Here is a 23,571-nt window from a genome sequence, read left to right on the forward strand (position 1 = left end):
AATGGTCACAGCAAGGGCACTTTGTGGAATTTGGTTCTTTGTGAGGTTGTTTTCGAAACACATTGTACGTTTGGAACCTTTTTAAAAAGTATGGGTGTAGGCTAAGACTAAGCATCCAATGGAAATTTTGATCGAGTGCAACAAGTCAAACTATTACAGACAGAGTCGGGAACTGAACTGACATTGCAACATGAAACTTCACAAGGAAATGTCAGATACATTGAGGTCAAACGTTCAATGTTAGAGAAAACGCCTGGGCGTAGGCTGGAACCATAATTCTTTTGCAAAATTTTCAATATAGGTTACACTAGACTCATACAATAATAACCTAAAATACGGTTCGAATTCCAATGCTTTGCCAATTGAAATCATTTCCAAAGCTCAGACAAACATATCATAACCCCATCTATTCAAACTGCCTTTACGCCGATCTGATTTGAGGAGGGATCGTCCATGATCATGCTCTTACAGTATTCGTCAAAATCATTACCAATGTAATGCATGACTACTCACTTGACAAATAATCTTATGATTTCTTATACGCTCAACTTGAGGTTCAACCATCGAGCAAGGACCTACGAGTGAGTTTAAAACGTGCCGATCTAAAAAGAAATTTGGGTTATTTTGTCCTCAAATATTAAAAGCACATCCTTTCCGGTTGTCCGGGTTTTATCAACTCACGACCGGTAGAATTCAGCCCACAACACTGCAGTGTTATCAGCAGTCAACAAGAAGGCATGGGTACCTACGCACATAAGTTTCCATTCACATGATGTTTGTTCGCGTATGGGTGTCCGAAAAAACAACCTGCCAAAACCTTTGGGCAAATCCGTGGAGCCCTATCGTGCAATTCGTGGACTGTCCACTCTGCTAAAAGCATTCGTTAGGGTCCCATTTGTTTACTTACCCAGAACCCCTAACGTGTCTAGGGCGGGTAGGGTTTCGACCGTTGGTGCCAAGAGTATAGAGCCTTATTTTGTGAGAATAAACCAATGTCCTTTAAGGCTAACATCCCTCGAGCCACTCTCGGACCAAAGTGCTAATTAAAAACTCTAACTCGGAAATGACTCTGTTGTGCTTTTGTTGTTCAAAAAGTGGCTTTTCACAAAAGAGGGAACGTACTTTTTTTCACTCTCTCTGCGTGGCTGTTTCTTGCAATAATTTACAGTAATTTATTGTTATCCTGGATTTACAGTTACCCCTCTAGGGTCTTTTTATTCTTCATACATCGGGAATTTTTGAGATGTTTTGATTACTTTTTGAATTCTCCCCCTCCCTTTTCCGATAATTGGAATTAGCTCTTCATTACTCGCCTCGTTGGTAATCGTCAACGACAATAACATTCTTTGATTTGACCTGAAATGACAACGACTGACATGTGGTCTGAAAGCCATTTGTCAACTGTGTCAATTCAACTATTTTGTATAAACCAGGTGCACTGGAGTCGCTAATGGTACCAGAAAGTGTTGTCTCTCTCAACCAAACTTGTGTTTGAGATACGGACAGTATTCAATAATAAAAAAAAACTGATTGCCTGTTTGTATGTTACAATAATGAACAAAGTATGTTTTTTTTTATATCAATGCATATGTAGGAAACAACTACATCATTTTGGGCTTAATAATGAATTGAAAGATTTGGATTGTGGTAAATGTTTGATTCCTACATCATCTATGGTTGGCTTAGTATACTCCTTATTCTATGGTATACTTGAGCCCGATGTGGATCCGAGTTATGAGTAGATCGTACACACCACAATAGAACCCTGATAATATCTTCAACCGACCTAAATCTCCCGGTCCAGTTGGTATTGACAGCAGTGTTTAGCCTTAAGGGTTCTCGACAACTCGATATTGTGCGCCATTTTAAGTGTTCCCCAACTATAGTCCCCACAATAGCTTGTACCCCTCCCCCTATATACCCAAAGTGTGTATAGTTTGGCATTCAAACAAGAACCACCATTTTTGAACGCTCCACTGCCGCTGTTTAAAATCTATTTGAATATAAGGGGACAGAAATTTACGAGGTCTTTAAATCTCCGCTTATCTGGATAATAATCTGCCGACTTTCAATGAGTTTGGTTTATGGTATCCTTTTTTTTCATCCAGATTTTGTTCTTTCTTTTCATGAAAGAAAAACTTGTAACAAACCCATGGCTATATAGATAGACTAACATTGTAGCAACCGTGCTGTGGTACCACGGTGTGGATCCACCATTTTATTTTGTTGTTATTTTATTATTATTATTTTTTTTCATTCCATAAATTTTATGTCCTTCACAGTTTGGGTTCTGAAAAGATGTCAACCAATTATATATGGTGGCTTTTTGTCCGCCCCGAGGTCCGAAGGCCATCTAAAGAATAATCTCAAGACCACTGTATGCGCTCAACGAAAGAAAGAAAAATCACACCTATACATACACCTGTTTTTCACTCAAACAGTAAACACAATTTTTTCAAAATTTAAATCGCTCTTTAACGGAAATGGAGTACAATAGGATCACCATTTAGAGTTCTGTGATTTGATATTTTGGATGCCCAGACAGCACTGAACACAAAGAGGGGGTCACAGTTGCAACCATAGAGCGAGGACCCTTGCTCTAAGGTTGTACATACCGAAGGGAAGGGTGGGAAAATATCATGACATCCTAATGGCAAGTCTAAACATGACGTCACGTGTGTAATACAAAATGGCTGCATTTCCTAAACTAACTGTTCATATCACATCCGTTTGGGAAGTGCTTAACAACTTTTCGCTGCTGGGCATAAGCAGTGTATACTGTGATACGCTTCGTACGTGTTCTTTACTATGGTTTGCATGAAGATGAATCTGTTTGTCTAAATCTGTTTTATGTTTTGTAGGTGTGTAAAGTAAGCCACTACTGGCGACCTGTGTTTCAAACATGTATTGAGATATCACATGGGGTTTGCAGTTTTTGTTGTACATATTGTTCGCCGATCAAGAGACAAGTTTTCGATTTTTCTTATGATCTAATCAATATTATGTACTCGTTTAGGTAGGCATTGATTTTCTCAGAGGTACCATGAGAAAATCAGCTAAGATATCAGAAAGCTAGTATTGACAATGCTGTGCTTTAACATGTCTACACAGTTAACCTCCAATGGGAGAATGAACATTCAATCGGGATATTAGTACACTGCAATAGCTTGGTGTTCAAATTAACACCGTTGCTGGTGTCACATATAGATACCAACAAAGAATAACAGTTTACAACACAGGGTGTTAAACATAACACTGATTTCTACAAAAACAATTATATTGGTAGTATTTTAACACCCTAAGTTAATTTTGATTCTCTGTTCTGTATATGTGGCAACACCCATTGTGTCAATGTTAACACCCCAGTTTTTGCAGTGTACACTCCAAACGGGGTTTCTATTAAAGGCTGCCTCAGAAATCCTCTATAAATATTGAAAATAACTTGCCATTCTCTGATTTTGAGTTTCTGTGGCTACCCCGTTGTGCTGACTGATGTGGTATTAGGTAAGACGCGCGATAGATTTGGACAAATTCTACGTCATCGCGTGCAGGAGATTTAAGTTTGCTTTTAGTCAAAAAATCCCTGAGCTCAGTGGCTTTGTACCTCCAGAGGTCAACTACCATAGGTAAATATGCATACATAACAGGATCATAATGTGTGTGTGTTAATGGAGTGCAAGGCAGACCTGCGTATGCTTCGTTTTTGAAAGGGCATGAGCACCAAGGCATTTTCTCCTTGGTATTAGGCACCCTAAATGAGGAAGTTGTAAATGTCTACTGTGCATTTCAGGGCACCGAGGCAATGACCTGGGCCCAATTTCATAGAGCTGCTTAAGCACAAATTTTTGCTTAATCAAAAAATATCCTTGCTTAGTAAAATCAGATTACCGGCCAAGACTCCACTCAATTGTTATGCTAAGTGAACAACAGTTAAATACCAGTCACAAGCAATATATATGGCATGACATTTTGGCCAGTAACATGTGTAAAATGAGCGAGCTTTTTTCGTGCTTAAGCAAATTTTTTGCTTAAGCAGCTCTATGAAATTGGCCCCAGGGTGCATGGAGGCAAATCGCCTTCGTTGCCTCCGTGAAGTATCAGGCATGGCAGTGTATAAGTATAGTTTATCGTTTGCATACAATGTGCAAAGCTTTAAAGGAACACGTTGCCTTGGATCGGACGAGTTGGTCTATATGAAAAGCGTTTGAAATCATTTTGTTATGAAATGCATATTGTTAGAAAGATGTTTTAAAAGTAGAATATAATGATCCGCACAAGTATCACTCAAAATTGCACGGTTTTCATTTTACGTCGCGAACTAACACGGTTGGCCATAATGGGAGTCAAAGTTTTGACCCCCATAAATGGCCGACCGTGTTTGTCGACAGGGTAAAACGAAAACCGTGCAATTTCGAGGCATATTTGTGTAGATCATTGTATTCTACTTTTACAACATCTTTCTAACCATACCGATTTTATAACAAACGGTTCGAAGCGCTTTTCAAAGACCAACTCGACCGATCCAAGGCAACGTGTTCCTTTAAAAACTTGTTCCTCTCGCTTCCTTGTGTGTTTAGAAGTGTACAGTACAGAACCGAAATATGGGCAACAGTTTATAGACTTGTTAAATGATATACAGTTTTAACAACAACCTGTCTAATAAGGGGTGGGGACAGTCAAATGCAAACCCATTGATATTATGGTATACAGAAAACTGCAAGACAGTTGGGGATCTAATATGTTGTGCTACCTATACGGAAGATGTAAAGTTGATATCTCTACTAATCTGATATTGAAGTGACATCGATTAATCTGATATTGAAGTGATATCGATTCATCTGATATTGAAGTGATATCGATTCATCTGATATTGAAGTGATATCGATTCATCTGATATTGAAGTGCTCAATATCGCTTAGTCTGATAGTGAAGTGATATCGATTATCGAAGTGATACTTAGTGAGCTTGTGTTATGGCTCAGTTCTGAATTTCTTCAGACCAACCAATATAAAGTGACCATAAACAGGGTTTGCCCTTAATTTTTTCAGTGACCAGTCACCATGACCAGTTAAGGCCGGTTTATAGTCGGTCGCGCGATGGTCGCGCGACAGAAATCTTGCGCGCAATCCTAAGACTGAGGCCTAAAACCCGTGTCTTTTTATGATCGCGCTTCGAGATTTCCGACGCCCGACCATCGCGCGACCGACTATAACTCGGCCTTTAGCTTGTCATTTCACTATAGTCATTAAGATTCTTTCCAACCAGAAGTCTATACATCATACTCAATGGGAACATAGAGCAAGGTCTGGTCCTTGCTCTATGCTGTGAAGTATGATGTTTTGCAGTTTTAGTAGTTTGTTAGGGAGGTGTGTGTTTTATCGCCATAAAGATACCCTGTTGTCATTTTATTAATAATAATCACTGTTGATAAAAACTTTCCAAACTTTGTATGAGCTTTCTGAACAATTTTTAAGGTTCAACGATCTACATGGGTTAGGAGTAGGTTTTATTTTGGGTTATTGCGTCAACGGATTGGTGGAGACCACGGAGACAGGGGTCCGCTGTCGCGATGTGGGTTGGCCCCTCCAAAATGGGTAACTATATGGAACGACCACTCTCATACTAAACCATGCCTCTTGGATGTAAGCCATCTTGCCCAGACCTGATCTTGCAAGCTAAGTTTACAAGTTGTAAATCAAATATTGTTGAGCGCGGTTGTGCAAAGTACAGTATTGATATAGCGCAAGCCGAACGCAGCCCTAATGTGTACATAGTTTGACCCTCCTCTCGTGTGCTTACCTGTTGCCAATTTACGGGGGAAGTCCTGATCATCAATGATAAAGTCCAGTCCCTCCGGGCTGTTCATCACGGCTTTCAGGCTTTCCACCACCTCAACCTGAGCATAAGCCCTGGCAATACTAGCTGTAGACGGTTGGCTCAGCCTCGTCAGAGCCTCAAAGAGTATTCCAAGTCCGTTTAGTTCCAGAAAGTTCAGCATCCATTGCGAATCGCACTGCGTGAGCTTCTTCTTCAACCGGGAAAAACTTTGCATGGATGGTGCACCGCTACCACTGTTAAAGAGGTTCACGTAATGTTCCGGTTCGTCGACGACAAGGGGTGCTCCCCCTATTGCCTCGGTGTCATCATCAGCCCTGCCACATCGTGCCTCTTTGTAATTTTCGCGCCTCGCTTGTTGTAATAGTCTCGTCCAGCGTTTATGTACACTACCACTACGTTGTCGTAAGTGCGGGGCCAAAGCGGACTCAAACTCTGTCTGTCTCTTGCGGTAAAGATTCGGTGAGGTTGGTAGAGACTCGCACATACTGACGGTTCAGGTGACCCGTATCCTTGGCAACTGCTCTATTTCACACCCTTATCCTTTTCGGCATACCTGAAAACACACAGATGAAAGAAAAAGGAAAAAATGTTTTAAAAAACCACAGTTATCAAACTGTCTGGTAGAACACTTCATTTATTATCACAGGCGTGCTCTTCCCGCGTGTCGGTATGTAAAATATGGTTCCCTTTACAAGTGGGTGTCTTAAACAAACATCAAGACAAAGTTTGGGGGTATCCATGGTCGCTCCTCAAGGAGTTACCAATCCAGCACCTTAAAACTACACTGGAGTGTATTTACCAATAGTTTGTTCAGACGAGCCGACGCAGTTTAGGTTCCCAGAAAGTATAAAGAAATCCCTGAGCAAAGTAGTGTATGTGAGCACTTAAGGTGCGAAGTGTTTGAGGATGGTGGTGGTATTCCATTGTGTGGGAACAGGATGAGGTTTTTTTTTCTCCAGAGAAGTGAAAGTTAGACTAAAGGCACGTTCCGTTGATGTGATCAAGCAGATGAAAACACTTGAGCAGTTAAAAAAGAGAAGGGAGTTGTTAGAAGGGACAAGGCTCTGATTTCAAATTGCATGCTTGAAACACCATATCTGGTGATGGAACCATGTCTGTTGTGTAATGGATTTTTCGAAGTATTTGCCCGTTGTATTGACGCAATATTTATGATGCCATTTGAATCGTATTGGGGTACGTTCAGACAAGGGGAAGCCTAAATCCAAAGGTGCTAAAATAACCCTCCTTTGGAACGCAAAATTCCGATCCGCGAGGGTTAATTTGAGCCACAGAACTGGGCTAAACTATAACTTAACCTGATCTGTATCACAAAAGGATTCTTCCTGGAATCATTTGGAGACATTTGCTTACAAAATAACTGCTAGGGACAATAGGCAGGACACCAGACAGATGACAATGTTTGGCGCTTTTGGCTGGTAACCTTTCTGATTAGCAAATTTCTGATTAGTGTGTTTAACATTATAGTTATTTTTTTTTACTTTTGAAAGATGCGCATGAGAGTTATACAGCTGATTGCACAACATCATATACCATACAGCAATCTCTTTTTCTCCAGTGGGAAAGTTCCACTTTCTCGTCGGATTCCGGTCTTTTGTACAAGGGCCATTTGTTGTTTATGACTGATTACAAAAAAAGTTGATGCATATAAGTACTGACAAGTGTACACCCACTTGTTTTCAAGTAGTCGATGAGCCTACGGCCCCTAATGCTCAACCAAATCATAGAGGTACTTTGTTGCTCTAGAGCAATTTTCCCTACCAAACGTGGAGAATACACTCATGGAGGTATACGTTGTTGCTCCAAACATGGGCATTTACCCGCCAAACGTGGAAAATGCACTGTACTATTTTTGCCTATAAGTAACTCAGTAACAATATTTTTAAAGTTCGTTGCTCTAAACATTAGCATTTTTCATGCCAAAACGAAGATGATGCATTGTTTCCCTTTAACGCAGCCCCAAATCATGGAAGTACTGTGTTGCTAATATTATAAACATGAGCAATTTTCCGTGCCAAACGTGGAAAATGCATTTTGTGTTGTTGTTTTCCCTATACAGCTGTACCAAAAATGTGAAGGTTTGATGATCAATACATGAGGAACTTTTCTCTGCTAAACGTTGAGAATGCACTGTGTTATTTTTTTCCTTAAACGCTGTGCCAAAAGTTTGAAGGTACTTCGTTGCTCCAAACTTGAGCATTGTTCTCTACCAATGGGTGAGAATGCATTATTTCTTATTTTTCTTAATACTGTACCAACATTGTGAATCTCTCTGCCAACGTGGAGAATGCATTTCGTGTTGTTTTTCCTACTATATAACGCTGTATACCAAAACCGTGGAGGTACTTTGTTGAACTGTGCCATTTTCGCTGCCGACATGCGACATGCGTTTAATGTACTATTTTACTGCTAACGAGCTTTTCCATTTTTGACTTTTTGTGTTGCCAGCCTAATAAAATTACAAACGTGTGGGTGTCTGTAAGGCACACCGGAACATTTAAAATTCACCAAGGATAAAATGCAGGAAGCACTGGCATACATGACTAAGTTCTTATTTGTCGGGCGGTTGTGTTTGATTGGCCATAAAGACCTATAAAAGAATTATCTTTTGGAACAGAATCATTTTTGTGCGCCAAAATTGCTGGAGTTATATTTACCATGATATACAATATCAATTGCATTTACCTTAAAAATGCAGGAAAATTCAACGAACTCTCAGCACACAAAAGGTTTCGGCATGTGCCTTTTAAAGCCTATACCTAACCCATGAACTTGGTTGAGAAAGGAAATATAATAAATGAATTATAACCGTAAGCCCCTTTGATGTGTTTCTCTTTGCCGAATTGTAAAGGTCAGACAATAATGCAACTTCCCTTAATGCACTTCACCACGGTCAGAGCGAATACCTGGCTAAGCACAAAGAGTTCAACCGGCAATACACTACCTGCAGATTATAAACCTTTGTCTAAAATCATACGCGAGACAATGATTGACAACAGCCCCTCCCCTTCCCCTTTTAAAAATTCCTTCAGTTGAATACAATACGAGAAGTCATCTAGAAGTCAACTATTGAAAATTAAACACATTTTGCTCTCTAAGGGAGGGTGGCTTTTGTTGCCGAAGGTTTAATAACCAATTTCAGATTTTTTTTCCCCCAAACTGCATATCAATGTGTATTATTAGCGTTGATACAATAACAATTGCTCACCCTGCCTATATAGAGTTCACCATTTTCCTGAAAAGAGGACCTAACCCTTGTCAAGGACAGGACTTGAAACTCTCTAAAACTTTGAAGAATCTGATACTATTTTGTTTTCATTACGTGTCAGTGGATCAAGGTTGGCCCATACAGATAAAATTGAAGGATGCTCTAGCTTGACCTTTCAAAGTATAGACAAAAATGATGACAATACTATTTCATAATGTCATTATTTCTTTATGGCAGATTCAATGCGAGTTTGACATTTAGAGAGCCCAGAATTGAATTGAATCCGATTTTAAGTTTGAGGCAGAAAATGCACCATCCTTTAGTTTGATTGACAGGCAAGCTCATATAAAGATTTTCTAAGTTTCGCCACAAACATTGGGAACTGTACATCTTTTCCAACAGTGGTGTGTTTATATTAAGTTACTTGGATCATTAAACTTGTTGCAGTTAATCTGGGGTAGTCAGCAGCCCCTATAGTTTGTCCAATAAGCTCACTGTTTCGATAAGAAATTACATGGAGATAACAGGTGTTAGTTGTCAGATAAAAATGATGTTTTCCTCTAGATTCTTTCTTTAATAGAGAATTCCCCAGTGTGGAACTACATTATGGCAGTGATCCCTCGCAACAATCACGAACATACTTATTATAATTGACAAACATTTCAATGTGTGGGAACCACACTGTCTCATTGGTTATCATTATTTCCCTGTCCTTCACTTTTCTGGACCCCCGGTTCAAATCACGCATCAGACTGGAGCCTTCGACGTGGATCGAGCTAAAGCTAAACAAAATTCGTGGCTCTCCAGTTATTTTTGTTTTATGCATGGTTGTTGTGTTTGTAATCGTACACCCAAAAGTCATGTACATGTGAACTATAGAAACAACAATAAAGGCGAGTACATAATTTTAATGAGATAATTTCTGTTTACTTTGCATGAAGAAAACAAAACAGAAAAGGGATTGTGCTGAGTGTTGCCTTAAAGTGAGTTCCATACGGACCCTTCTTTAGACCAACTCTAACCCAGCATAATATTAGAGTGTTCCCCCTACCTACCAATCCTCCACACTGGATAAGGGTATTACTTTCTTCGAGTTGAACCACAGTCTATGACCGTTATAATGTATAATGTTTGTTTTCATCGAATAGCATCTCCCCCCCCCCCCCATCACCACCACCACCCACGGGTCCACACCCCCCCCCCCCTCCTTCCAACCCATGTATACAAAATAACGTTGGTTTGACAAAAGTAATCACCAACAGGGAGTAGTGTACTAACGTATAGTTATGAAAGATTGTCTTGTTTACAAAATTTTAATGCCATTTTTTTTTAGGGGGCGTGCAGACCCCCTATACAATGAGTCTCTGAGAACAGTGACCTGGTGGCGCCCTTGAGGTGGGTTAAAATCCTATTTAGGAATAATCCATAAAGAAACTATTGTTGCCCTGAATTGTCTATTAAAGCCTGATCCGAGACAAATGGGCCGACTCAACGATTAATCAATTTAACACAAACCCACAGTACCGTTCCACAAGGCAGAGATATCATCGATTTGGAAGGAATTTCGAGAGTTCTGTGCACCAGTGGTTTGAAAAGCCTATTACATTAGTCGGGTCCCCTGCTATAGGTTTGTTGTGTACAAGCATGCGGCCACCATTTTTGGTGACTGTCAAAATACCAGTATCGCGAATTTGTGTGTGACCCACACACACACTGTAAAAATGTAATAAAAAAATAAAAAGTTCAAGCTCAATCGTTCATCGGAGTAAAACAAAACAATAAAAACCCATGTTTTCACTGTGGTGAAAACTGTTTTTCTAACCATTTAAAAAAAGACGTGATGCAAAACCAAATGTAAATTGTCCACCATGACCTGTGAATAATATTTATATTTTCAGTCTTACCAATGGTGTGAACAATTAATTGAATGTTGACGAAGCCTCTAGTCGGAGGCCTATTTGTCAGAGGCAGTGTTGTACAATAATACATTTAGGAAGCAATGGCCTTGAGCAGACAGAGGGCGCTGTGTACTTTCATGGTACGTGTGGCTAACAATTCGCTCATTGCAAATAGATTGAGAACTATTACAAAAGGTTCATTGACAAGTTTGTTTGACGTTTGCAGGTAAGATATTACTAAGTATGACAGTGGGTTGTTAGTTTGGCAATGCAAAAATATTCCAGCATGAAGACAAAACGTTTAAAAGAATCAGCGAATAATAATGCTGATTAAATAAATAAAATAACAATTTAAATTAATGGTCGTATATGTCAATAGCCGCCCCCCCCCCCCTCCCGCATCAAAATATCTCGTCGCAGTTGGATGAAACCACTCATCACTCCTAATCGGTAACCTCTGCACATTACACAACATGTAACCTGCAACTATACATCAAATATTGATAAAAGAGCCACATAGGTTGGACTTTCTGCGGGCATGCCGTTGGAAATGTATACAGCACCAATAGAAGAACGCATGTAATCGGGTATCTATGGCGATTTGTAATCAATTTTTGATCTGAAGAATGAGGGCACATCACAAAACCTGTACAGCTGTAATTTGTATAACCTTTAAAGGCACTGGACACCTTTGGTAATTGTCAAAGACCAGTCTTCTCACTTGGTGTATCTCAACATAATAATGCACAAAATAACAAACCTGTGAAAATTTGAACTCAATTGGTCATCAAAGTTGCGAGATAATAATGAAAGAAAAAAACACCCTTGTCACACGCAGTTGCTTTCAGATGCTTGATTTCGGGACCTCAAAATCTAACTATGAGGTCTCGAAATCAAAATATTTTAGTGGTAAATTACTTCTTTCTCGAAAACTAATATACTTCGTGGAGCAGTTTCTCACAATGTGTTTTAAACAGCTCTCCATTGCTTGTTACCAAGTAAGTTTTTATGCAAACAATCATTTTGTGTCTAGTGCCTTTAAAGGCAGTGAACACTATTGGTAATTACTCAAAATAATTATTAGCATAAAACCTTTCTTTGTGACGAGTAATGGGGAGAGGTTGGTGGTATAAAACATGTTGAGAAGCGGCTCCCTCTGAAGTGCCATAGTTTTCGAGAAAGAAGTAATTTCAAGACCTCAGTGAAGGCTAGTCTTTGACAATTACAAATAGTGTCCACTGCCTTTAAATATAATTCACTTGAAAATATTGACACCAAAATGTAAAAGGTCTTCAAAAACCAGTGTAGTATCTTGCCTACCGTTGTAATGATATGGTCACTCGACAATGGTTACGTGTTCTAAATTACTAATCAATATCTCAATTCCAAATCACAGATCGCCACTTTGTTAATTAAACAGAAATGACATGTAACATTTGGATTACGATATGATTTAACCTTGGTACCCATTGGATTGACTAATCATTGTTAAAGGCATCGGACACGATTTGGAGCTGTAAAAAAAAACAGTATTTTCACTTGGTGTACCCTTAACATACGCCTAACAATTCTGTGGACATTTCAAATCAATATCGGTCATCGAAGTTGCAAGAGAACAGTGCCAGAAACAAAACATTCTTGTTGCACAAATTTGTGTGCTTTCCGATGCCTATAATAATATAAAAGGCTTGTCAAGCCTTTTTAGTATGTGAGTGAGAAATTACCTCTTTCTCAAGAACTACGTTACTTCAGAGGGAGCCTTTTCTCATAATGATTTATACTATCAAAAACTCTCAATTGCTCGTTACCTAGAAAGTTTTTATGCTAACATATTATTTTGAATAATTACCAATAGTATGTCCAGTGTCTTTAAAGTCAATCACCAGAGTTGAGTCAGAGTTATGACGTTGGTATCGGGGAATGGCTCTTGGTGTTAATTTGTGAGATAATCCCTGGAACAAACATGAGATCATCTTTCATTGTTATTGGATAGGAGGTGGTATGGTGTCAAGGCACCATTATGTGCAGAGTCATGGTACAAAATAACGTCAAATACATGACTTATCAGGGCTATTCCAAAATGTCTGGTTTGGTTTGACCAATGTTTCAGACGGCTGTTGTTATTTTCCCAAGTTATTTTTCTCAACCAGGGTTGAGCCATTCAAGTGTGAACACAGGTCAACCAAACTGTCCAGGGAATTTCACGGAAGTTCATCTGGTGTGACAGGGGTTCAGAATGTGATGTTAATCGTATGACGTGATCAGACATTTCGTTTTCTTTTAAAGGCAGTGAACACTATTGGTAATTACTCAAAATAATTATTAGCATAAAACCTTACTTGGTAACGAGTAATGGGGAGCTGTTGATTGTATAAAACATTGTGAGAAACGGCTCCCCCTGAACTAACGTAGTTTCCGAGAAAAAAAAGTAATTTTCCACGAATTGAATTTCGAGACCTCAGAATTAGAATTTGAGGTCTCGAAATCAAGCATCTGAAAGCACACAACTTCGTGTGACAAGGGTGTTTTTTCTTTCATTATTATCTCGCAACTTCGATGACCAAATGAGCTCAAATTTTCACAGGTTTTGTTTTTGTATGCATATGTTGAGATACACCAAGTGAGAGGACTGGTCTTTTGCAATTACCAAAAGTGTCCAGTGTCTTTGAACAATCTGCTCTTGAATTTTCCATCATAAAAAAACTATGTTTCTCAAATTCCAGCTATAGACTAAACCAAGAGCAATGCTGAACTTAGGCTATATATCTACATATAGTGGTAACGAACAAAGGCTAGGTTGGTCTTACCTGTCAAACCGTTAACAATCCCAAGTTTTCAAGAAGAGAAAAAACTTCCAAGACCTCATCAAAACACATGTTCGTCAAAGACACTCCTCACGAGCAACTGCTACAATCATGACTTGTTATAATCACCTTAATTTACTCATTAGTCATTGTTCTACTTTGATTGTCACAGGCTGTGAGACAATGTTTGTTTTCGTAATAGACCAGTGGATTTGTAAACCATTGAAGACCCTTTAGCTTGTTATCTTTTGTTTTATTTAGGCCATGCTGTTAGTTATTGGCGTTTTAGTTCCGTACACTGAACTTTTGTGACGAGTGGTTGTTGTTTATAAAACACTTAACAATTTAAATAATTATAGATTTGTAAACCATTGAAGACCCTTCAGTTTGTTATCTTTTGTTTTATCTAGACTATGCTGTTAATTATTGGCGTTTAAGTTCAGTATACACTGCACTTTTTGTAATGAGTGGTTATTGTTTACGGAGCAGTTAACAATTTAAATAATTATGGATTTGTGAATATTAATTGCCCTTCAGCGAGTGTTATCTTTTGTTTTATCTAGGCCATTCTGTTAATTAATGGCGTTTAGTTCAATACAGTTAACTTTTGAAATGAGTGGTTATTGTTTATGCAATAATAATTATGAAAATAAATAGGTCGTGAAGGAGTTTGGGTTTTCTGCAGTGTCAGCTAGGTGTCTAAACTTTGCATACGATTTTTTCTAACAATACATAATTTCATAACTTATAACAACTTCACGATTCTTCCGTATTTATGTTAACATTGGGGGTTTTTTTTAAGCATTAATTTGACATCCAGGCGTACATGATCTTACACTGTCAAAAATATCCGTAAAATTTACGGCACTTTACCTGGCAGCTAGGGTGCCAGGTAAAATGCCGTAAGTTTCACGGTGGAAGTTTTGTAGATTGTGCCTTAAAGGGGTAGTTTGCAAAACTTCCACCGTGAAATTTACGGCACTTTACCTGGCATCCTGGCTGCTATATGTAAAGTGCCGCAAATTTTACGGATATTTTTTACAGTGTATTTTTATGTATAATACTACCACTTTCAAGCAAGTTGGACTCTGTCATCCTATACAATGTAAACCATGGTAACATAATTATGTGCCCCACCTGACCCCACAGACGAAGAACATAACAATCATCACAAATACTGGGGTGTCCCTGTACTTTAAATGTCCCACTTCCAGATAGTTATAAGAATGTGTGCTATGGGTCTACTTTGTTATAGAAGCGAAACTATAATAGACGAAAGCCTGTTAAATGTACATAGAAGGAAATAAATACACAATTAGAAACATAATAGTGAGACAAATCCTTTAAGAAGAGTAGACAATAGCTGCTGATATTAATCGTGCATGTAAATGTTGTTATCTTGTGGCGCGCACTCGGCTTTGTTGATGCCGCCATTATGGCGGCTAACTGTACTGTGAGCTGATTCCATACAAAAGTATCCTATTTTTGTGCATAGGCACCCCCCCCCCCCACCCCCTTTTATTTTTTTTATATATTTTTTTGTACAACCAAACGACTACCAACCTGTATTGGTCTCTATCCATGTAAAATGTTGCATTTCAATTTTATAATTTTTACAAATTGCAGAAATAAATCTAATTTGGCGAGCAATATTTCAAGGTTTGTCTCTCTCGACTGTTTTGAGATTTTGTTTGCTTTTGATAAAGGTTGTTTATTTTATGACGATTAATTTGTATACATTATTGTATTTATGTTGTATTATTAATTGGTTTTACCCTTACATCGATCTGTGTAAAACACTGTATACTCGGTACTTTGTTTGAGTCCTGTGAAAATAAAATCCACAGGCATGATACTTGGCTGTGATTCGAACCCACGACCTCTGCCATTCTAGAACAGATTTCTAACTAACTTGACTGTGGAGATTGACAGGTAGCTAGACGCAGTTTTGGCAGTGGGTACCGCAACAATTAGTAGATGATAACTAGGTTATATGATCGGATCCAACATACATTAAATGACAAACCTTATGTGCCATTAAATCTTATGATGTCGATCAGTTATCAGAGTCGGGAGAACAGGAGCAAAACACACTTATATGTTTTCTCTGTCGTCAAACTCCTATGCCATTCTGATCAATAAAGAAACTGGATACTATTGGTAATTGTTACTCAAAATAAATTGTAGCACAACAACTTACTTGGTAACGAGCAATGGGGAGCTGTTGATAGTTAAACACATATTATGAGAAACGGCTCCCAAAAAAGTAACGTAGTTTCTGAGAAAGAGTTAATATTATTTCTCACTCAAATAATTAAAGACTTCCAGCTGAAGCCTTTTATTGTGCATCTGAAAGCACACAAAGTATTGCAAAAGGGGTGTTTTTTCCTTCATTATTCTCTCGCAAATTCGATGACCAATTGAGCCCAAATTTTCGCAGGTTTGTTATTGTATATGCATGCATGCACCAAGTGAGAATACGGTCTTTGACAATAATGATTGCCAAAACGTGTAATTGTGAAAACGAAAGAATATGTGTCCAGACATGATCATTGTTTGTTGCTCTCCCTCTCTGTAGGCAAATCCTTGATGATAGACCTCCTTTTCTAACATGTTTTTTGGATCTGAACAAAAAAACATTTCACTGGTGTGGGATTCGAACCAGCGACCTACGGATGAACGTGCCGTAGCTCTCAACTCATGATAGTAAGCCCTTATTTTGGCGGTCGCTCCCTATTTTGTCATTATCTTTTGTACATACATTTGATTCCTGCAGTGTAAGCCCGAGTACAGAGAGTTGGCCTCAAACAATATATTTTGCGATATTACATTAATATGGTTTCGCTTATATTTTAGCAAAGCTTGCAAACACTAAAGCCAATAAAAGTGACAAACAGGTACCAATATCCCTGGGTGTTTGCCAAAACCTGTGGATTTCCAGCCCTTGACACAAGTTACAAGTTAGCAGCACTACATGACCAACGACAAAAAATGCCACCTCAATGGTTCAATGCGCACCCACCTTGAGTTTCAAGAGGAGTCCCGGACATCCGTTCCCGAAAGTTCTGCTGCCTCCGGTAACAAACTTCACCAACAGGTCTAGTTCCTCCCTAAAGACACTTAATACTATATCTGTCATCGTATTGTAACGCAATCCATCATCAGGAAAACAAACAACTCCAACTCAGGCAGATGACACCAGTATAACTTCCCAAGTAGTGCCCACTTTTGCAGACACACACATTGAACTTAATGAGGTTGCGAACTTCTCCACTCTTTCGAACCTGCATTCAGTGTGACTAAACACCCAACAAAACCACCCAAAAGAAACTTTGAGTTCAGCTACTTGAAAAAACAGGTAGCACAGCGTGTCAGAACTGTTTGCACTCTTTTGTAGCACAACAAAACTAAAAATGAGTTAACGTAACAAGGAGAGGGGGCATAGGTGAATTCGCTCTAACAAAGGTAACAATATGGTGCTGGCTGCCTTTCAAAATGGTTTGGGATATCGTTGTATCAACATTTATTCTTCATGACGGATGGAACGGGGCGCGAACTGACACAGTGGGTCGAGATGGGCAGCTCCAACCCCCGGCCTCCCTCAATCCATCGTCCTGGTCTGAAAAATAGCTCCAGGCTGGTTGACCGTACTTCCGAAACTTTTCAAACTCGGGAAAAAATCGCCGGGATTTTAGTTTTTTTTTTTTTTAAAGTCTCTTTTCCAACAAAAGAACCTTCCTGTTCGGAGAATGAGAATACGAAACCCCAAGACTCCTCAAAAGGCACCCACTGTGAAATGTGATGAGTGATCGCATCAAGTCTTTACCGGGACCTGGAAATGATGGAAGGGCGTCTGAATTATGACCTCCAGGGGAAGGAAGTTGGGCTCAAGATACATTGAGTTCAGACAAGAAGCATTTCCATCATTTGTAGTATTTTCATGACTAAAATTACTGAAAGAATTCTGCGTCTTATAATCTCGGTTAAAGGTCACTATCCAACTTGATAACCAAAAAATGCATACTAATGTGCTGTTTATTTATTTTCTAACGTAGGAACGTAGGAAGAAAGGGCAATTTCCATCAGAGTACATGCACCCTGCTTGCCGTTGAGGGCGCCCAAGCAGTACTCGTTTCTTCTTTCACCCAAATTGTTGGTTCGCAGTAAGTTTACTAATGCATTGACATTCAGCTGGTCCATTTCAAAATAGAATGCTCAGCAATTTTCTGCGTAGCAACAGTAAGCACATGCCAAAAAAAATGGTATTTTGCTGGTGAATTTTCTGTTAAAAAGAAACAATTTTGCTGTGTGCTCAGATACTTGTCGTGCTTTGTCAGCTCTGTGGAAATTGGGCCCTGGTGATGACGTCAATTAGTTGTTCGTTCTTCGTTTCATGCTTAAAGGAACGTTACAGAATTTAAGATCACAGATTAACATAAAACTTACACGGTCTCATGATGACGATAGTAGAAAACATGCCTTGAAATATTTCTGTCTGAAAATTCATATTTGATGAGAAATTAATAATCTAATTTCACGTTTGGAGTTAATCGCTCAGTGAGCGTTTTATTCATTTTTGTTTTGGCATCAATGCAATGCAAAATTTGTAATCGGTTGTTCACTATTCTCTCGTGAACCAGATGGCCGATCGATCTCAAACTTCTACAGGTTTGCCAGTTGATATGATGGATTACATAAAGTGTTTACACTGCCAGCAACTGTTTTGCTGGAAAAACTAATTCTGTAATGTCCCTTTAATCAGGGCCCAACTTCATGAACTGCTTACAAAAAGCAGCTAAGCACAACCAAATTGTGCTTACCAGACAATTTGTGACTTATTTCCTGCTCATATCTGCTTAGCAGAAATGTGGCTAGTCTGCTTAAAGACACTGGACACATAGGTAAATACTCAAAATAATTAATGGCATAAAACCTACTTGGTAATGAGTAATGTAATGGTTGATAGAATAAAACATTGTGAGAAACAGCTCCCTCTGAAGTTCATTTTCCACGAATTTGATTTCGAGACCTTAGATTTAGAATTTGAGGTCTCGAAATCAAGCATCTGAAAGCACTCAACTTCGTGGACAAGGGTGTTTTTTCCTATCATTATGATGATCTCGCAACTTCGACCACCAATATTGAGCTCAAACTTTCACAGGTTTGTTATTTTATGCATTATGTTGAGATACACCAAGTGAGAAGACTAGTCTTTGACAATTGTAGTGTGGCCATGTGGACCACCTTGCCTTACTAGCAAAGTTCACTGTGTTTCATACTTTTAATAGTGACAAGGTTGAGACCCATAGAGATAGTACACGTTGATCTGTCATCTAGTGTGTTTCTCCTAGCGACAATCACTCCTCACGCGATACAACCAGATACCGAGGGGCGCTTATCTACAGCATTCCGTCCCTGCTCAAAATGGCCACCTGTAAGATAACCCAATTAAAATCGATCTGCTAAAAAACACCAATCAGTTATTGACATATAGATTAGACCATCCCCCAGTTGGTCTGCCTGTCCTTTTGTTCAATAATCTTGACATATTATTTCATAGCTAAAAGTTGGTTCCGTTCGTCCAGGGTAGTGTGCATTCCGTACATTTTTTCTACTCTGACCCATTTGGTGATTAATTAGTTTCAAAAAGGAAAGATACAAAGTGGAGATAACAAACAGTAAACAAGCAAATATTCTGGCACTTCCGGAAAACTCTTTTGAGTGGTGATTGATATACACTTGGTTTTGCAGCAGGGCCCAATTTCATATAGCTGCTGGGCACAACAATTTGCTTAGCATGAAATTTCCTCCTTGATAAAAACAAGATTACCAACCAACTTTCCACGTGATGTTTAGGATAAGGAAACAACAGCTGAATACCAGTAACAAGCAAAATGCAACCAATGAAAATTTGGTTGGTAATCCTGTTTTTATCAACGAAGAAATTTCATGCTAAGCAAATGTTCGTGCTTAGCAGCTCTATGAAATTGGGCCCTGGTCGGAGCTGTGCCCGATTTCATAAAGCCTGTTAGCTCAAAAGCCTGCTAAGCACATGAACATCTTGCTTAGCTAAAACACGGTTACCAGCCAACATTTCATTCAGTTTGCATTGTTGCGACTGGCGCCCCATGCACTCATCCTGTGCTAACTTTTTGTTGCTGATTTTAATTAGAATTTACATGACAATTCTCAACAACAAAATGGTTAAGGCCATTTTTACTGAAAGAAACTATATTGTACATTACACCAAATGCATATATAAAATAATTGCTGTGCTTTACTTTTCTGATAACATCGTGCGGAAAAACCATAAGTCGCTATTCAACAAAATACAGGGGAAAATTCGTGCAATTCCTCTCTTTTTTTATTCCTCAGTCGTACACCGTAAACACAGGAGCTATCAACTGTAAATTGTCAATAAAGCACAATAATCCAGACATAAAAAAAAATGTAATTTGAAATAAATGGTATTCGGGTGATTTTTCAGCCAACCTACCAACCGTTAAGTGAACAAAGGTAGCCCCTTTGAAAGACTGAAATCTAGGTACGGCACTCCGGTCGCGGGTACAAAAAAAGTGAGTCGGCACTTTTGCTGTCGATTGAAAAAAAGTCGTGTGCCTTTGGCACAGGCTTAGAAATCTTTACACGCGAGCTGAAACCGGTGGCGCCAAGCCCAGAGTCTCCACGGGTTTTCCGTATTGTTGCCCGTTGTGTTACCTTGGAAAGTAAACTGAGAATTGAACCCCTTAAGGAGGGTAACAGAAACGACAAGGGGAAACTTGGGGAGAGGCTAAATAGACAGATCAGTGGCTGTATTGTGCGCGTGATAAATGACAAGTATTGAAGGAAAATTTGATGATCTCACTGGTTTGGAATTTTCAGTGGGAAAACCTTGACTGTTTGTTTGTTGTTCAACCTGTGTAGTGACTAGTCGTCTTTTTATGAGTCTCTCTTTCTGGGCTGGCTTGTTTTTGTCAATAGGTGGCGTTTACGTAGTTTTGTCATCGGGCGCACCCGAAAAAAACCTTCTATGTCATTCATATCATGTCAGTGCAAATGCTAGGTAACACGAAGTCAAATATACCTAAAAGCTTCACAGCTTTTTACAGTAATTGTAAAGGGAGAAATATTCATTAACTCTTGAAGTTTCTTTGGGATGATATGGGCCTTCGTTCATTTCCCCCAGGAAAACTAACATTTTTAAGCCTTTCCCGGAGTTAGGGTGAGGGGTAGCTCTTTTGCCGCCCGTGTCGCAAAGACTTATTTTTGTGTACACACAAAATATCTCGAAAGGGCTTTTTGAGCACGACGGATTTGTTGCAGAGGCCCCGACAGTTAATGAGACTATCCAAGGCACAAAAGAAGTACTCAGATTTTTTCTCTTGCATACCAAGTTGAGGAGTTAGGGTCAAACTCACAGATTCGGAGCGAACTTGTATGACAACTGTCTTCTGAACCCCGCCCCTTACATTTTCAAACCTTACTCACTCTTTTATTTGTCGACTTGCGTCAGGGAGAGGGCGCAATCATCACCGACTACGTCCGGTGTCGCATGCAATTATGTCCTCTATAATATGCAATACTATACGGAGGACCGCCGAACAGTTTTGCTTATGCAATCGTGTCCGCCCTGTCGCTGATGCACAATGCAAGTGTATCCGCCCGGACACATTTGCATATGCAGTTGTGTCCGCCGACGTGCCAAACAGTCCTTGCAGGGTATTAAACGCCATCGGGTCGACGGATTACGTTCGCCATTTTTTTTTTTTTTTCAAGATAAGTGCATGTCATGAATGACATGGGAAATGTTCGGCCGTTGGGTATTCGCTGCAATCATAAAATAAGTGAATATTATACATGGAAACAATTATTCATGGTGCATTTAGTATGTAGGTTCAGTGCACGCACGCACAACTACATTCATGCATAGCACCGGACACGACTGCATATGCAAAAGTGTCTGGAGCGGACAGTATTGCATGGCGGACATAATTGCATCTGACACAGGAGTTCTTTTATGGATGATGGGCTGTGGTGGTCGCCCCCAGCAACCAAAGCAGTAGCTAGCCTCTCATTAACAATTATTTTATCGGTATCTTTTTGTCCATTCCAACTAAATTTCAGATTTCTTGCTCCATTTCTAAATTATAACTTTTGAAAACCAGTCCTCATCAAGGGGAAGCATCATTCGGGGTGGAAATGGGGGGGGGATGCATAATATAGCGGCGCACCTTTTTCGCTATTATTAATGGTAGAAAAACTTGCACTGGGCCAAATACTGATTACTGGGCACACCATTATTGGCAATACCTTACCTTGGCCAATACTGTTTTTGTAGCGGCAAACCATTTTTGGCAATATTTGTAAAACACTTTTTCTTGTGGGCCACTAATGGTTTTGTAGTGGCGCACCAGTTTGGATGTTAGAAAACCTACTGGTTTTTCTATTGCGGTGCACCAGTTTGGCAATAATACTTTTACATTTGCAAAATACGATTATGGAACTAGCGGTAAAGAAGAAAACCTGCACTGGGCCAATACAGGTTTTGTCGCGGCGCACCATACTCCCATCCCCAGCAAACATTTTTGGATTATGCTGGCATGTCTATTGATTGCATGATCCCCAAACCATGGAGTTAATGCCCAAACCATCTCAAAACCCATGTCCACGCCCAAACAGTTGTCATTCAAAAGAATAAAAAGTTTGCCACACATGGATACGTTTAGCGTGTACAGTGATTACATAATAAACGCCACGTTGCGATGTTGTTCAGTAAACAGCAACAAAAGCGTGGGGCGTAATTATCAGGGCGCCCTCTGCGTCCTCCTAGCCCGCATCCTCCTCTTCTCAGAAAAACACGGAAGAGGCAGAAGGAACCCTGCATTTTGTCGTAACATTTAACTTCTGTGGTCGACATTTGACCGGTTTAACCTGCTGAATGGGTCGGCTAAACCAAACCATGCGAACTGAGGAAGACTAAGGATGGACAGGACTGAGTTTTGACTGCTGAGACGTGGAAATTAGTAATGGGCAAGTAAATTTGAGAGTTGTGAGTTTGTGAGTTCGTTTTACTTTTTGGACCCCGCTCTGTGCAACGTTGGGCCATTACCCAACAAGGCCAAGATGCTAGCGAAGCATTTGCATGCAGGAAAACCAGTAGCGTAGCAATGGCTTGTTCATTTGCATAACAATAGGCCAGGGCTCGAATCCCTACACATATTGTGTATGTAATTGATGAATTCTTTAAAACACTGCAAACACCATTGTCGATTGAGGAAATATTCTGAATCTGAGGTAATATTCGGAAAAGTTTCCGTATGGCGCCACCACTTTTTCATTCGAAATAAAATAATATAGTATCTAATTTACCTGACTGATATATCCCTTTTTGTAAAAATGAGTGAAAAAGTGGTGGCGCCATACGGAAAGTTATCCTAATATTCAAAAGAAAAGGGAAAAAATGCCGGAGAGCCCAGAGCGAAACGGTAACAAATTTGCTAAGTTGAAATTTTTAACCTGAGTGGGCGGAGCTTCGGCTCTGCGCTATGTGTAGCCTCATTTCTGGTGTCACTCTTTCGTTTATGTTTGAACATTTATTCAATATTATTATTGGTTAAAAAATAAAAATAAAATAATAATAACAAGGAAAAATTATATTGCGCATGAAAAGAAGAACGCTATCATATCATCAGAAGGCTTTGAGTTATTTTCAAATGTATGAAAGTTCAAAAAGCATTTAAAATATCAACATACTGTAACATTTACCATAACTTATTTACAAAACAATGTCCATCATTTGATATAA

General features: G+C 39.3%; 1 protein-coding gene across 1 annotated transcript in view; it reads right to left on the reverse strand.

The window, feature by feature from the left end:
- Nucleotides 1–17,000, reverse strand: part of LOC139935946 (uncharacterized) — a 119,012-nt gene extending 102,012 nt beyond the window's left edge. The window contains exons 1-2 of the mRNA XM_071930595.1: nt 16,789–17,000; nt 5,800–6,391 (exon numbers count right to left, since the gene is read on the reverse strand). Coding sequence (XP_071786696.1) covers nt 5,800–6,322 — 523 coding nt within the window. The 5' untranslated portion in view covers nt 6,323–6,391; nt 16,789–17,000. The remainder of the gene's footprint in view (nt 1–5,799; nt 6,392–16,788) is intronic.
- Between the last annotated feature and the right edge of the window lie 6,571 nt (nt 17,001–23,571).

Source organism: Asterias amurensis, chromosome 4, assembly GCF_032118995.1.
Source record: "Asterias amurensis chromosome 4, ASM3211899v1".
Lineage (NCBI taxonomy): Eukaryota > Metazoa > Echinodermata > Asteroidea > Forcipulatida > Asteriidae > Asterias > Asterias amurensis.